General features: G+C 35.8%; 1 protein-coding gene across 1 annotated transcript in view; it reads right to left on the bottom strand.

The window, feature by feature from the left end:
- Positions 1–262: 262 nt before the first annotated feature.
- Positions 263–15,536, bottom strand: part of NCAM2 (neural cell adhesion molecule 2) — a 273,942-nt gene continuing 258,668 nt past the window's right edge. The window contains exons 16-18 of the mRNA XM_071433665.1: positions 15,332–15,536; positions 10,935–11,054; positions 263–6,592 (exon numbers count right to left, since the gene is read on the bottom strand). Of these exons, the coding sequence (XP_071289766.1) occupies positions 6,481–6,592; positions 10,935–11,054; positions 15,332–15,536 (437 nt within the window). The 3' untranslated portion in view covers positions 263–6,480. The remainder of the gene's footprint in view (positions 6,593–10,934; positions 11,055–15,331) is intronic.

The raw sequence follows: 15,536 nt of genomic DNA on the forward strand, positions 1-15,536 counted from the left end.
ATAATATTATCTATCAGCACATTCTCTATTGGGGATGATCATAATGGGCCTCAAGCTCAGCTGGAGACTCAGGATGCTAACAATAGATGTATTTTGACAGAAAAGAGAATAATAAATTGCAGGTCTGTGTGAGCATTATTCAGTAATTCTATAACAGGGGTAAAATAAGGGGTGTGTTTCTTTCCGGAAATGAAACTCCTAATGAATCAGACATCTTGTCAGAAAGACACTTAGCAAAAATAAATGTAACTACAACAGTTCATTAAAGTAAAAGTATCTTTACTATTAATATACAAATGGTGAAGAGTGACAAATAATTGATATACTTTAAGCCATACTTTCAATGTCTTTCATAAATACAAAACCAGCATCTGCGATATTACTTCTTTTTACAGTATAGAGATATATATATATACACACAGCATTTCATAGGGACATAAGATTCTGAAACAATAAACAAACTAGCTCCAGTGGTAGCTAACTTATCAATATATAATTCAGGTGGCAGATATCGCAAGTGGGCTGTTGACAACATGTGGAATAACAAAAACAATAGATGGTATGCTTTAGCTCATACTGTACACAGCATACAAATACGTACCGACTGCTCATTGCAGCAGGAAAGCCTTTTTTTTTTTTTTTTTTCTCCTTTTAAAACCTTGTCTAAGTAGTTCAAAGCTCTTAGTGAGAACTCTACACCATGAGCAATAGAATTATCTTCTGGGGGAATCTGACTCCTCTATGTATTTGTCATTGATCTGTGGAGACTCTGAGGGTTTGTCTTGCCTTCCTCCAACCCTGCCTTTTACATCTGAAAAACCGTAGCCTAATTACATGGGGGAGTTAAAGGATGCGGCAGGGTTAATTCCTCCTCTTCTCTGGTTTTCAGAGCTCTCATTACCCTGCCTTTTGGCAGTGCCCTTCAGCAGCCTCCCTTGCTTCAGTTACTCCCCTTTTCCCTTGTCAATGTTAAGGAGAGATGCTCCCAGCCCTCTCCTGGCTCACTCTTTGGCACCTGTTCTCCCTGGCTTTCCCGAGCTCTGTCGGCACTGCGTCTGGTCGCCTCGCCCGCTCCCCATCTCACCTGTCACTTAAAAGCTGCCAATACAAATTTGGCAATAAATATTTATTTCATTTCTCTGGGCTAAAAATGGCCAATATTCAAGTTTGAAAGTCAAACATTACGAGGATCTCAATGCCTCTTAAGAGAAAAGATGGACTGGTAAACTGAGAATTCTCAGAACCTGATCCAAAGCCAAATTTATAAGGCTTATTTTGGCTCAGGTCCAAGTAAATTGATATAAGAACACATATGAGCAGTGGAAATACTGAAGATCACTTAAAACTTACAGAACTGCTGTCAAGTGGACAGGGTACTTCAGGAACTTGAAAAAATCTGAAAAAATCTGGAAAAGGGGTGAAGAGTTTTTTAAAAATATTTATTTAACCATGGTAGCTTTTCAGCTATCAGAAAGATTATCTGAAGCTAAACAAGGAGATTTAAGAAGGATAATTATTTACTTAGAATGTTTTCATCTTCAGCTAATGAAGTATCGCAATCACAATGAGATATTTAAGAGATGTTTTCTTTCTGGACATAGTAATGTATGGGATAAAACTGTTATTGGATATTCTATCATAATGTCCTGATCAGCAGAAACTCCTGATAGAAAAACCTCCTCTGTGCAAAATGTCAGTAGGAGTTTGGCAGGACATTTGAGTTCCACTTACACCTGGAAATCTGGTTCACAAAAACAACTCCATCAGTTGAGGACACACAGAGCCTCGCTGAGATGGATGAATAAAATCCAGGTCCTGCTGGAATCAGGTTTGTCTTAAATCCCAGAGGCCTGGATTGAGACCTGGATTCCTGCACTGTGTCTCTGTGCAGCGCTCGTAGTACCCCTCCATGGATTAAAGAGGTCTTGAGCTTTCTCAGTAAATGGTCTTTTTGGAGGTCCTTTAATCAGGAGTGAATATCCAACAGACACAACTATTCTGCAAAGATGTTACTTCTTACAGCAGCTTACATAGCGATGGTGAGGCTGCAAATTATTGCAAAATGAGCATTCTCTGCAGTTTATCTCCAGAGGTAAAATGCTGGGAATATCATCTTTCAGATTTGAGGAAAGATTTTAATGTTTTAGGTCTAAGCACTTAACTAGAACTAAGGAGACTTTCTATCTGACTCTTGAACTTGAGAAATTGGTCAAAACACCCCTACACATCCACTACATTCTCCTTCTATTTGAAACTTTTCAGCAGTAAGACACCCACCATGACCCTCATTGTAATCGTGATCTCAAAAGATTTTTGCAAATTTTGTGTTTCAAATAGTTATGTTACTTGAAAATAATACCTTCAGTTTGATTTAGATGAATATTTGAGAACATTTGAGCAGAAAAGTATGTGACAGTAAAGCTTTCAATTATTTTAAACAGGCTTTGTAGACAAATTATTGAAGATTTTTCTTTAATAAAGCAGAGTGGCATGCTATCAAAAGGCACAAATACATTTCCATTATCTGGTCTAGGAAACAGAAAAAAATGGCATGATGATTATACTACAGTTTGATGATTGGCACTTAAATAAATAATCAAACTAATTACCATCATAAAAAGAAAGCCACTTTTGTTTGGATGAACATCAATGCAGAGGCTGAAGACAGCAGCTGGGATTTACTGCACCAGGGACTGATGTCAAACAGCCTTTGTAGATGATGGCCACGGTGTAACTATGTTGTAGATATCTATGAAGAGATAGAAAGTTGGCCCAATCCTGCAAGGTCTCTTAGGAAAGTACATCCATCTTCCAGCTCACATCCACCCCACTGATGTCAGTGAGGTGCCATACAAGGGGTGGGTTCAACCACACAAAATTTCTTGCAAGACCGAGGCCTGAATAAATTAATCTTTGTCACATTAGGCATTAGCATCACCAGAATAGCAAATATTTCTGCAACCACAAAAAAATCTTATAAGTCAAAAAAGGCAAATAAACAAACAAAACCAGGAAAAACCTCTCCAGGGTACGTTTGATTACTAACTTGTAAAATATTAATTAAAAATTTTTAATTATTGTGATAAATCAGAACTCAAGTTCACTAAAAAACTAAAAAAATACCAAGGAGCTTTAAGTAATTTTACTTAACTGTACTCCTTTTTTTTTTTTTTTTTTTTTGAAAAGAGATTGTCACTGCCACATTTTGTTCAGTACTAATTTCAATGGCTCCCTCCCACCTTGGTCCCTGGAGTATGTTAGTGTAACAATTCAGATTACTTTTACAAATAGTTATATTTTGTCAACTCTTCTGACATTTCATACTAACACTTAAAATTACTTTAGACAGTAAAAGTGACATTTATACAGATACCTGTTTTTGTTTGTTTTGTTTTGTTGTTTTTAATCTAGAATAGGAAAAGAAAATAAACAAATGTTATTATTCCAGTTCTACATATATCTTACAAATTACTATGCGCAAATTATTTCCTCATTTGGAAATATTTGGAACTATTTTGAAATATCAGTGTTTTTCAGCATTCTTTCATAGTGAGAGTTTGATTTTCTCCTGCACAGCACAGAGTTAAAGCACAAGAGATAACCTATTAATCCATAGACCAAAAAGGTGTGCTTGGACAGTCCATCAGAAATTTAGAGCTGTTTTATTCTCAGCCCTCACACAGATCAACTGCCAAGAGACATAACAGCAAGAAGAAATTAAATACTCCTGGAAACAGCTTTTGATTTGTAATGCAGCATAGTGGGAAATGCTTTTGCTTCCAATATTGAAATAATACTGCAATATATTTTGCTTGTAAAGAGTAGCACAGGTGTATTAGCAGTAAATGTGCTGACAAGACCTCTTAAATCTTCTAATCCCTTCACACTGTAATTAGAGGCCATATCAGGAAAAAAAAGAAGAAAAAAAAAACAAACCAGAAAAAAACCCCACCAATATAGAACCGTTAGGTCATTTTTTTGGGTTTTCTTTGTGTAAGTTCAACTAAAAAGTACTAAAATTTGAAATGCATCTGCAGTTGAGCCTAGACACTGTTAGTTCTGCTACATTGTATAGTCACCTTCTTTTGGAAATGATCAGGCTAGCTTCAGAAAAAACACCATTTGTGTAGAGAAGATTGAATGGTACCATCCAAATTTGTCACAGCAGGTGAAGAGGAAACTATGTCTACCATCTTCATCCTCATCCCGGTAAAAATATTGTGTGAGAGGATGTTCAAGCCACATCAACCACATTATTCTCAGTTGCTGGAGTTGTCCAGGTTGCTTCTTTGCATTTTGATAGAAGAAGAAAGCCCAGCTGCAAATACATACTTTCTGGAAAGACTACAAGTCCATACAGATAAATAAAACAACTGTTCTCCTAATTATAGGTTATGAGCAGGCCTGCTTGCCGTGTGCTTAGAACGAATCAGGAAATCTCATCAGAAATTATCAGAAATCTGATAATTTCAAGCAGCTATTTGGTAGTACTGCCTGCCCAGTATGTGGAAGCAACACTGAGAGTTCATAAAGAAATGTCTTCATTTTTCCTTCATCCAGAAATAGTGCCCCAGCATTTAGAGATACTTCTTTTCAGCAGTTTTCAATTGTAATCTTCCATGACTTTCAGCCCACATTGCCATCCCCTCTTACCCATTTTTTTTCACTTTGGTACCGATTTTGTGGGAACTTGGCCTCCTATCCTAGCCACACCAGCAGTATGTCTCTGTCCTCAACTCCTTAGTTCATTTTAGCTATTTCTCAAAGTGAGGAAAAGTTGTAAAAAACTCATAAAATAACTTGGTTTTGAGAAATAAGAAATATCTAAAAATTAAATATAAATATATTCTCCTCAGCTCTTTCAAATGCACTTAAACTTGGGTTTACAAGAAGGTTATGATATTTTCCTCAAATTAAAGGAGTTCCTTTTACATTTCATTTTCAGTTTTACTGTACAAAAGTCAAAAATTACAAAGACTTCAAATATGATCAAAATTCAGATGGAGAAAACACAATTTGATGAGCAAAAGTACACTTAAACCACATTCATGACTTAGATGTGGAAAATTCACAACTTACTCTACCAGTTACTCCTAACAAGTAGAATTTTCCAGTCTAGTTTTCTATATGGTTTATCTACTTCTTTCAAAGCAAGGCTTTGAAGAGTTTGGTAGGTGTGGATACACCATACTGGAGTGGAAACAAAGTATACTGCTCCAGTTAGTGACACCACTAAATCAATTATTAATTCATATGAATGAATTTCAGATCAAGTAAATCAGTCAAATTTCCTGGTGGGGAATGTTGATCAGAATAATAAAAAGGAATATCGTAAAGAAAGCTTGACATGGGAAAAAAAGCGCATTTTGTTGAATATAAGATTGAATTAGTCAATAATTTAAAACTGTTCCAAACTGCTTAGACAAAGTTGCCTTTCCATCTGTTCTCACATTGTACTTAAGACAAATGGTATGAAATCATAAAGGGAAAGGTCCTGATTCAAAAAGGCCAAGTTTAATATTTTATACACTGATTTGGGGAGAAAATGTATCTACTTCACTAAACTATAGTTTTATCCCTTAGCTAAATGGATTGAACTAAGACAAAAACGAATATCCTGTATGTATGTTGGGACAAATATTGTAGGTTTTCATTTGAAGTGAAGATTATGATTAAAAAATAGATTTCTTTTTACACCTTGGCTGCATTTTAGTTCACATATAACTTTCAAAACTTTCATACAGAAAACATGAAGCACTGAAAATCCTCAAGCTTTTCAGAGTCACACTCTTGTAGTTAGGATGAGGCCAATAGACTGTTGAAACATTTAGCCAATTTTTGAGCTTGTATATTGTGAGTAATAGCTTTTTAAAAATGCATTTATTGAAGAACCCAGGAGAAACTGCAGTGGGACCTGTCTCTGTGTTGAAGAGTTTTGGTTTTTTTGATTGCCTCAAGTGATAATCACAGCTGGAATGGCTATTGAGTGTCAGACAGAGCTAAGGTCTTAAACATTATACTGAGACTGGTTTAGTTGAGGTTTTTTTTTTAAAGGCGACCTAAAATTTCATTTTATTATAAATGGAAATAAATACATTATCATATGGCACTTTATGTATGTAGCTTGCACTGAAGACCTGGAGAGGCCTGATGTGATTGTTTGTGGTTAGGAGTGCTTCAGAATTTTTCTTCGAAGTAGACACTCTTTTTCATATAATAAATTACAGTTCTTATTCTGCAGATTTTTCAGATTTATAGCATAGGACTTGGTGTCAGCAAAATTACATACTAAACCCAATAACAACCAAACAAGAAAAAAATATAGAAAAAAACTGTAGACAGGAACTGTTTCATCGTATGTACACATGTACTAACTATTCCAAGCTTAAGTTTCCCAAGAAATTAAGGTCAGCTGTAAAGTTTTGGTCACAGGATTACTTCAATCCAAATGCATTATCCAGACAGCTGTAGTTTATCTTATTATGCTTTGCTATCATCTTCTTTTGACTGGATGATGTCATTAGCAACTTTGATTTCTATGGTTTCTGGATTTAAAGCTTCTTTGCCATTTTCCTCCTTTAGTGGCAGCTTCCTATCGGAAAAAAAAAAGAGGAATCATGGTAACACAAAAATTAAATAATCTGTAATTTAAGTCTATAACATATATACAGTTCATATAGGTCACAGTGTAGAACAATAGTTTTTCCTAAAGTAGTGTATAATTATTTTATTAGGAGCACTGAGGTTCTTTACTTTTAAAGCAATTCATATTAACCCTTTACATTTCTATAAAGCCACAAAAATTACATGATAAGAACATTGGTGCTGCTCAAAATGCAGTTCTTCAATAATACAAAAGAAAAAAAAGTCAAATTACTTGACCCAAGACAGTACAGAGGTATGTGTTGGCTAGAACACTGTGAAACACTTACAGTCAAGCCTTTTGCTTGACTTTTAAATCTTAATTAAACTCTTTTTAATGCCTTTTCTAAATGCAAATTCAGTTGTATATGAAAGAACACAGCTATTATTGGAGATTATTCCAAGACATAGGTAAAGAATTTCTTAAAGTACAGGAGGTAATGGAAGCTATCATTAGAAAGTTCTACAGTTTAATTTTCATGGATCACACAATGTAGCATCATTAATAACTTACAAGGTCTTTTAAGACTTAGTGAAAACTCTGAGGATTTGGCAAAAGAGTCTCCACTCTCTTGAATGTGATCTCATTGAAAAAGGTCCTGAAAATCATTGATTCCCTTCTGCCAGTAATTAGCTGTCGAAAAATATAGCTGTCAAAAAGATGTATGGTTTACTGAGATGTTCCTGTAATAATGTCTCCTGGACATTATAGCTCTTAATCACAATTCCAGTTTGGGTTTGTTTTCTGTTTTTTACTAGGGAATAGTATGCATATGCCTTTTTTAGTCATAATAACTGTTAAATATTTCAGTAAATTTCTGCTTTGCTTGATTCAATGTCCCAAAGAGCAATACAATGTTCAAAACCTGTCTGAGGAATCTTGTAGGAATGTCTTATTACAAGACAGTGTTTAATAACAGAAAATAAAACAAAACAATACCTGAATTCCCAGTCTTATGAAATTTAAGTCGTCTGAAATGAACTAAGAAAAATACTGTTTATCCAGAAGTTAAACAATGAGCACAACATGTATGTGAGAGAAATTAAAGATTAACTTGTTCTACTACAGTAAAATACATGGGATATATCATCAGATGTCTGGCTCTGAGCACAGAGGGAGGTTTCTACTAATTGTCTGTTTCTCATGGCAAACCCAAAGGAAACAGATTTCAGCTCACAGCAAGATGTCTGAAAGAATGGAAACAACAGAATCAACATAAATCTATTTTTAACAGAAGGTAAAACACTGGGACAGAGGAAGGGCAGCTCATGAGATGCATTTTTGGTAGGCAGGCATGCCTGTCAGAGATCTGCTTAGGCAAAACACTAAAACAAGTACTAAAAAAACCCCAAAACCTAATTTAATGTAGTTTTAAGAAAAGCGGAGTGATTTCTCAAAAGATGGTGCTGGAAAGAAGGAAGTATTTAGTCAAAGTCAAAACTGGGGAATTGACAAATTATATTGAGTGGAAATTTAAAGACATCGGTTTAAGTGGATTTAGACCATGTTACAAAATATTTGAAATAGGAAGATTTGCTAGAACCCTGTTGAAAGATATTGGACATTATTGAAATCTATGCTCATGCAAACAGTGGGATAAATTTGCTTTTACATGCAAGCAGACAACAACAACTCAACAAAAGATATACACAAGTAAAAAGTTTTATGCACCAAAACTTTCCTCATCACAAAGTCCATGCACCATTCTTAAACCTTATTGTATTTTAAAACTTGTTTTGAGTTGGTTTTTTTTTTTAATAGGGTGTGAGTTATAAATGCAAGTTATCATTAGACATTTTTCTTTTTCCCTATGACAAAATTTTTGTTATTTTGGAATTTTTGTTTCCATTTGCTTTAAATATATATTTAATCTCTATTAAGAGATTAAATAATTTTCCTCTTTCAATTAACTAATTCAAGTTTAAGTGTTTTAATTATACGAATCTTTCTACACCAAATTTTTCTTTAGCGACATCTATTAGAAAGAATTTTATATTTTTTAGCTGAGCAGACTAATCCTTTTAAATGTTTATTAATTTTATAAAAAAAAGATTTTTTTAAAAAAATCCCACAAAAACCAACAAAAATTTTTCTCACTTTAATCAGATGTTGGCTGCTATCAATTATTAATAATATTGACTTCCTCTAGCACTTCATGTGGCCAAACATCAACAGTCTGCTGATACCTATACAAAACTTTAGCCTCAATATTTACTTTCTTATTTTCTAGAAAAATGACTCCTAGCCATTTTGATACTGGAATTCACCCAACTGCATTAACACTAAGAAAAACTCAACCAATATTAGAAACATATTAATGTCAGACTAGGAATATAATTATTGTACCACATTGCATGTGGTATTTTGTTCATATCACAAGACTGTCATATGAAATGCACAGCTTGAACTGATTTCCTGCCAGCATGATTAAAACTTGCTGACTTGCAGATAAAGTGCTTTGAGATAATCTGTCATACATGGATTCCAAACATGGATCATCTGAGATAAGGTAAAAAATAGTTTGCCAAATAATATACTGAGCAAAATAATAAAGAATATTGTTGTAAGAGGAAGTAATCTCTTTACTAATTAGTTCCCACCACTTCTTAAATTGCATTTGAAATTCTGAGTGTAATTTGCTATTATCCAACATAATTCAATAATTGTTAAAAATATTTTAACTGACTTCTGTACACCTGTGCTTTTGGTTGTACAGGTGACACCTTTTGCCATTGGTTGCGAGGGAAGAAATTACCAAGAAGGAAGCTCTCATCATTATTAATATCTCTTAGCAGTCCTATTTTTGCAAGGACATAATGCTCATCAAATACTTATCAGTTGTTTCTGGGAGTTAGTTTTTCAGGGGTTTTGTTGGTTCTTTTTTTTCTGTCATGACAGTGGGCACTGATTCTTTCCCCCTCCCCTAAAACAGTAAATATTTTTGATTTTAACTCTCTCAAATTTCACTCCCGTCAGTTGATCTAATGGTTGTGACAAGCAGAAAGAATTGAACTGGATCTTTCCTGGCATCATGTTTCCTGCAAGATGCATCTGATTTGCAAGATCTAGTGCTAAAAATAGTCTCAAGTCATGAACAAACATGGACCTGGTGCTTTACCCACTAACATATCCAAAGCTTGCTGGACTTGTGCAATGTTTACACCTACATTCCCCTGACTCTTTAGATACCTGTGGGCTTTCCACTGTGCCCCTGATTATAAATTCTAATATGAAGAGCAAACATATCAGTAGTCACTCAACAGATTGCATAATTATTTCATTAACACAAGTTCAAACTCTCTGTGCACAGCTTCTTCAAAGAACTATACAGCTTAATGTGCAGCTACTTAACTCCCTATTTACTAAAAATATCAATGGCAGCTGGCAGCAAACATTTTTTTTAATTAAAGGTTCTGGCTCTTACAGTTTTACATAATGGCAGAAAATGAAATTTCTTCATGTTTTCAGAAAAGAAAAAGACCGTTTTGAAAGAACACCCTCTCCTTTTAAAGAACTATGATTTCATCAAATTATCAACAGGTGAATTTCTGTATTTACTACCTAATCATCTTCATAACCTTGATGCCTTGAAGATGTCATGAGACAGGAGATTTTCCCAATATGTGGAAAGTGTTGGGATCAAAGCAAAGAGAATTTTGAGGTTTCTTCAGCAATTTCATCCCTGGGCACAAGCTGGTCCCATTATTCAGTAGGCAGCCAGAGCCTGTGAGCATGGCTGCAAACTGCAAACTGCTTTCTGTACTGAGAGAAGGTTGCAGGGAAGGAAGAGGGGGATGAGGAAATGGAGCAGAGGCTGCCCTTCAGCACCATTAATCCAATTCCACTATGTGGACCTAAATACCAAACTAAATTCTCAGTTCCATGTATGAAAGCAGGAAGGGGCCACTCCAGTGAGGAGCTGGGTTTCTGGAGCACAGTATCCTTGTGCCCCATCTTCAGGATGTGTGTGAAGATGCATGTGTGACTCAATTTAAGGTCATTCCTGAGAGCTAGGAGATTGTTCCCACAGGATAGTTAATAATTGGGTAAGTGGTAAATACAGGGTGCAACCAAATTAAAAATCCTTGTACTGTTGTGCTCAGCCAGTGTTGGTGAAGTACCATGATTTACATTGATTATTGTAAAAAACAAACCAATCAAACAAACCCTACCCTCACACATTGCCACTCTGGTGATGCTGTGATCCTCCCCTCAGAGTGTGGGAAGTCCAGTCTGTCCACACAGCCAAGATCAGCCTGTGTGAAACTCCAGGGAATATCAGGCTACTTACTCTGGTTCTGTGAGGGGAGTTGTCTCATTTGGCTCATTTACTGGACTCCCATCTTCATGGCTGGTAATTCTTTCATCCTCTGTTCTCATTTCCACTATTGGCTCTTTTGATCCATCTTTCCTAAAAATTATTAAAAGAGTTTTAGTCTCTTATCATCACATTAACTACGTACATTGCACATAAAGAATTACTAAGATCCTTTCTCTCAAAAGTTGGCAAAGAAAAGGCAGAACTAATTATCAGTGACTAACACCACCAAGACACATTTAACAGCGTGTTCCCAATTCCTTGATGTCTTCAAAGCATCCTGTATCCATGGTTACTGCCCTAACTCTGTAAACATGATGAATTAGCATCTCAAAAGAGCATTTTGTTTATGACTAATAATAAGGTGACAGCTTCTTCATGGGAATAGATGTAAACTTCCTTAACCTAGTATCCTTAACCTAGTAAAATAACGATTGGACTTGATGCCTAGTTATATTTGAACTTTTCTGGCAGTGTTAAAGAGCTGTTATGTGAGTATATACACCACAAAAGTGTGCTTTAATCTCCTGGATTGTGACAACCCCAGCTGCCATTGATGCAAAGAGCCCTTGTGTGGTAAAAATCAAAGCCCTTCTGCTTTTGCTGGTAGAATAAACTGTTTCTACATCATATTTCCCCCATTTGAGGAACAGCTAGTCTCTCAAGTAAGTAAATGTACAAATATTGTGCTAATTAAACAATTAATTATAAGGAGATGGAGCAGTGAGTGCTGTCATAATGATTTTGTTGATAACCAAAGAATCATAGAATAGTTTGGCTTAGAAGGGACATTTGCAGATCATCTAGTCCAATTCCCCTGCACCTAGCAGGGACATCTTCAAACAAATCAGGTTCTTCAGAGCTTCATTCAGTCTGACTTTGAATGTTTCCAGCAATGGAATGTCTACAACCTCTCTGGGCAACCTGTTCAAATGTTTCACCATCCTCATTGTAAAAAGCTTTTCCTCATGTCCAATCTAAATCTACCCACTTTCACTTCAAAACCATCATCCCTTCCTTGTAAAAAGTCTGTCCCCATCTCTTTTCAAAAATTCCTTTTCAAAAGGACGCAGAAAAGTCTTTATCTCAGCCTGACCTCACAGAGGTCCTCCATCCCTCTGATCATCTTTGTGTCCTCCTCTGGACTTGATCCAACAAATCCACGTCTTTCCTTTACCAAGAACTGCTGAGCTGGATGCAGCACTCCAGGTGAGGTCTCACCAGAGCAGAGGGGCAGAATCACCTCTCCTGAACTTCTGGTCATGCTGCTTTTGATGCAGCCTGGGACACCTTTGGCTTCCTGGGATGTGAGCACACATTGTTGGCTCATGTTCAGCTTTTCATTAACCAGAATCCCCAAATCCTTCTCTGCAGGGCTGCTCTCAGAAATATGGACGTGATTTAGAAATATCTGTTCACTGCCACAAAGTATTGACAATACATACTAATTAACAATACTTATTTAAAGTAATAATTAACTTTTATACAGTTTTGCTCTCAAAAAGATCAGATAATACCTGAGATATATATATATACACAGACACATACATATATACATATGTATACATATATATACATATATATATATATACATATATGTACATATATATATACACACACACACATATATATATATATACACTCATATACATATATATATTTACAAAAAAAGCCCCTCTTTTGATGAAAATATTTTCTTCCTATATCCTGGAAGAGCATCAGCTGCAGTCTACAAACAGAGGGTAACTGAGTTACAATTACTTTTATATTTAACAGGTTCTTTTCTGGACTGGCATGTTGTAGGGATCTGTTAGACTGCTACAGGCCACACCAAAGACCTGGCTAAATTCTTCTCTAATTCATGTCTCACATTTTCATACTGTTTCTTCAAGATAATGGATAAAACAGGCTTTTGCAACAAGATGCATCAGGAAAACTCTACCATACTCTGACAGGTATCCTTAAGGAAAATCTTTTAGGTTAATAAGAATGTAGCCCAGATAGAGAAATAGTGTGAAGAAGAATTAATAAGTAAAAATGTAATATATTTCTGTCTATTAAAAAACCCCAGAATTGCATGTGCTTGTTTATCTCTGCAAGTGACACTTAAGATACCCATATAGATACAAAGTTCATTTTGGTAGATGATGCACTTAACTTTCTTGGCTACCTCATACCTGGGAAAAGATCAGGGATCAAAGTTGGACTGGTGGATGGATTGGTGAGTTCTTCTTGCTTTGTTGATACATCTACAGTCTTACAAACAGTATTGCATGACAAAAGGACTAAAAAAGATGTTACTTGTGACCAGCAGTCATGTATATTTACAGAAGGTAGAAACTGTAGCATTTCAAATTTTAAGTGATTTGTAGGAAATCCATTATGTCATGGGTGTCTGTGTGTGTTACATGGATTATACCATCATCATTCAATACACATAGAACATTATTATTTACTATATATATATTAGGCAATACCAGTTACCATGTTATAAATTTAAATGTTGACTCTTCAAGTCTCTCCTGGGAGTTTAGTCTGACAGTATATTAATGCACAGAATAGGCTAAAATAAGAACTGTCCCAAATATTTTAAGGTCTGACTGACTGAAGACCATTCTGACAAGGAAAGAAATATGATTAAATAACATAGCTGTTCTTGCAAAAGAAGTGCAACAGAAGAATTAATATCAAGAGACGAGCTCGGTGCTTTTTTGGGACAGCATGGAATGGCATTTGGTAATAAGATGCTGATAGCAAGGTATAAACTGCTGTCAAGTGACATTTCCAACTTTATCTCCCTAAGGTCTTCCCATTTAGGAGAGTCTGTACACCAATTTATAGTTGGCCACTTCTTGAATGGGAAACTTAAGCATAAACTGCAGTGCTGTGCTCAACAGGAAAGGACAGCTGGGTCAGGGCCAGAAGCTTCACATCTTGATTCTATTGATCTGGACAGGCTGGCTTCACAGGATGGAAAAAACACTGCTAGTCTTCCTCTCACTGTCAGATGTGAAGAATTAGGAAATAGCTAGTTTATGTAATTTATTCTATTTAGAAGCATTATAAATATTTCCGTGCCCTCTCACAACTGGTTTTGTCCTGTGGAGTTGTTTCTGAAATGGCACCTCTTTCAAGAAGAACCCAACTAAGATGTGTAGCCAAGTGACCTAAGAAAGACACAGCCTGAAACCAAATAGCCAGAATTAAATCCCAAAAAGACACTTACACCTCTACTACTGGCAATGGAGACACCTGCTCAGCCATGAATAATGAGGGCTGCAAGATCTAGTGTGCTCTAAATCCATCTGAAAATGGATGAGACTTAGGAAGCTGAAGGATAATGAACAATAAAGCCTGACTATTGGGAGAGGCACATAGCAGTTGGACCAGCAAATGTAATTTAAACCACATACAGACAGTATTCTCACAAATATTATTGTGCATGTGTAAGTTGCCTACCAGATGAACGGGATGAGAAAATTATGGGGTTTTTCTAGTAAAAAAAGAGAAATGTTTAAAATGAAGGCCCATATGTAATCTTCTTTCTAGTTTACTTATTGAAAACTCAGTAAATGTCACATCTCTAAAGTGTGATTATTTTATGTAATCAGTACTTGAACTGTTTTACCAGAGATCTCACTATCCACCCTAATAATTTAAGAGACCATATTTTCATCAATGATCAGTTCATTCACATTTGAGTGATGGAGTATTCACTACAAAAGAGTATTTGTGAGAATCAGTATTATTTCCTACTCATGTTTAGCAATCATTGACTGTTGCCATAGAGAACAATCACTCACCACCATTTCACCAACATCCAACTCAAAACTCCTATTAAAAAAAAAAAAAAAAGACAAGATCTTTCATTCCTAAAGCCCACAGACAAGAATCAAGGTTTTCCATCAAGTGCTATATCTAAGAAGAAAAACTCTCTCAAGGATTTTCTATAATACCATGTCCTTCACTCGCGGATTTACTGGCACTGTCACAGCCATAGGCTGAGTTTCTGGGTGTTAGCAGCTCAAAGATGGATTTGCAGAAATGGAGTTACAATGATCCATTACCTGCTTCTCATGAACCAAATCTGCGTCTCCAACTAGTACTGAATTACAATTGATTTCCTTTGTGTCGAGCTGGACAAAGAGGTCATCCTAAACTGAGCTTCAGTATATTTCTTTTTTGTGTCTCAACTTTTCTTTTAAAGGCAATAAACAACTCTACACACTTCAGAGAAGCACTTTTCCAAGTAGTAGAAGCATTTTATTAATTCCCTTTGCGACACCACAAAATGGCCATAAAGTTAATGTAAGTTGGATAGCCAACTTTTTCTTTTAAGGATGTTTCCAACCCACGTGATTAATACTCACAAGTAAGCAGCTTTTCCTTCTTCCAGTTCTTTACTTTTCCCACTTGAACCACTCTTCTTCCCACAGATTCTCCTGGTGATGCACATGAGCAATCCGCATTGTCGTACAAAGAAGCAGCTAACATCAGTCACAACCAGGATTAACAAAAGGGCTGCCACTCCCAGGCCAATGACAGCACCAAGTCCAAGACCATTAAAAAGAGTGT

Source organism: Agelaius tricolor, unplaced genomic scaffold, assembly GCF_023055355.1.
Source record: "Agelaius tricolor isolate 1412-34295 unplaced genomic scaffold, bAgeTri1.0.p SCAF_9, whole genome shotgun sequence".
NCBI classification, from domain to species: Eukaryota; Metazoa; Chordata; class Aves; order Passeriformes; family Icteridae; genus Agelaius; species Agelaius tricolor.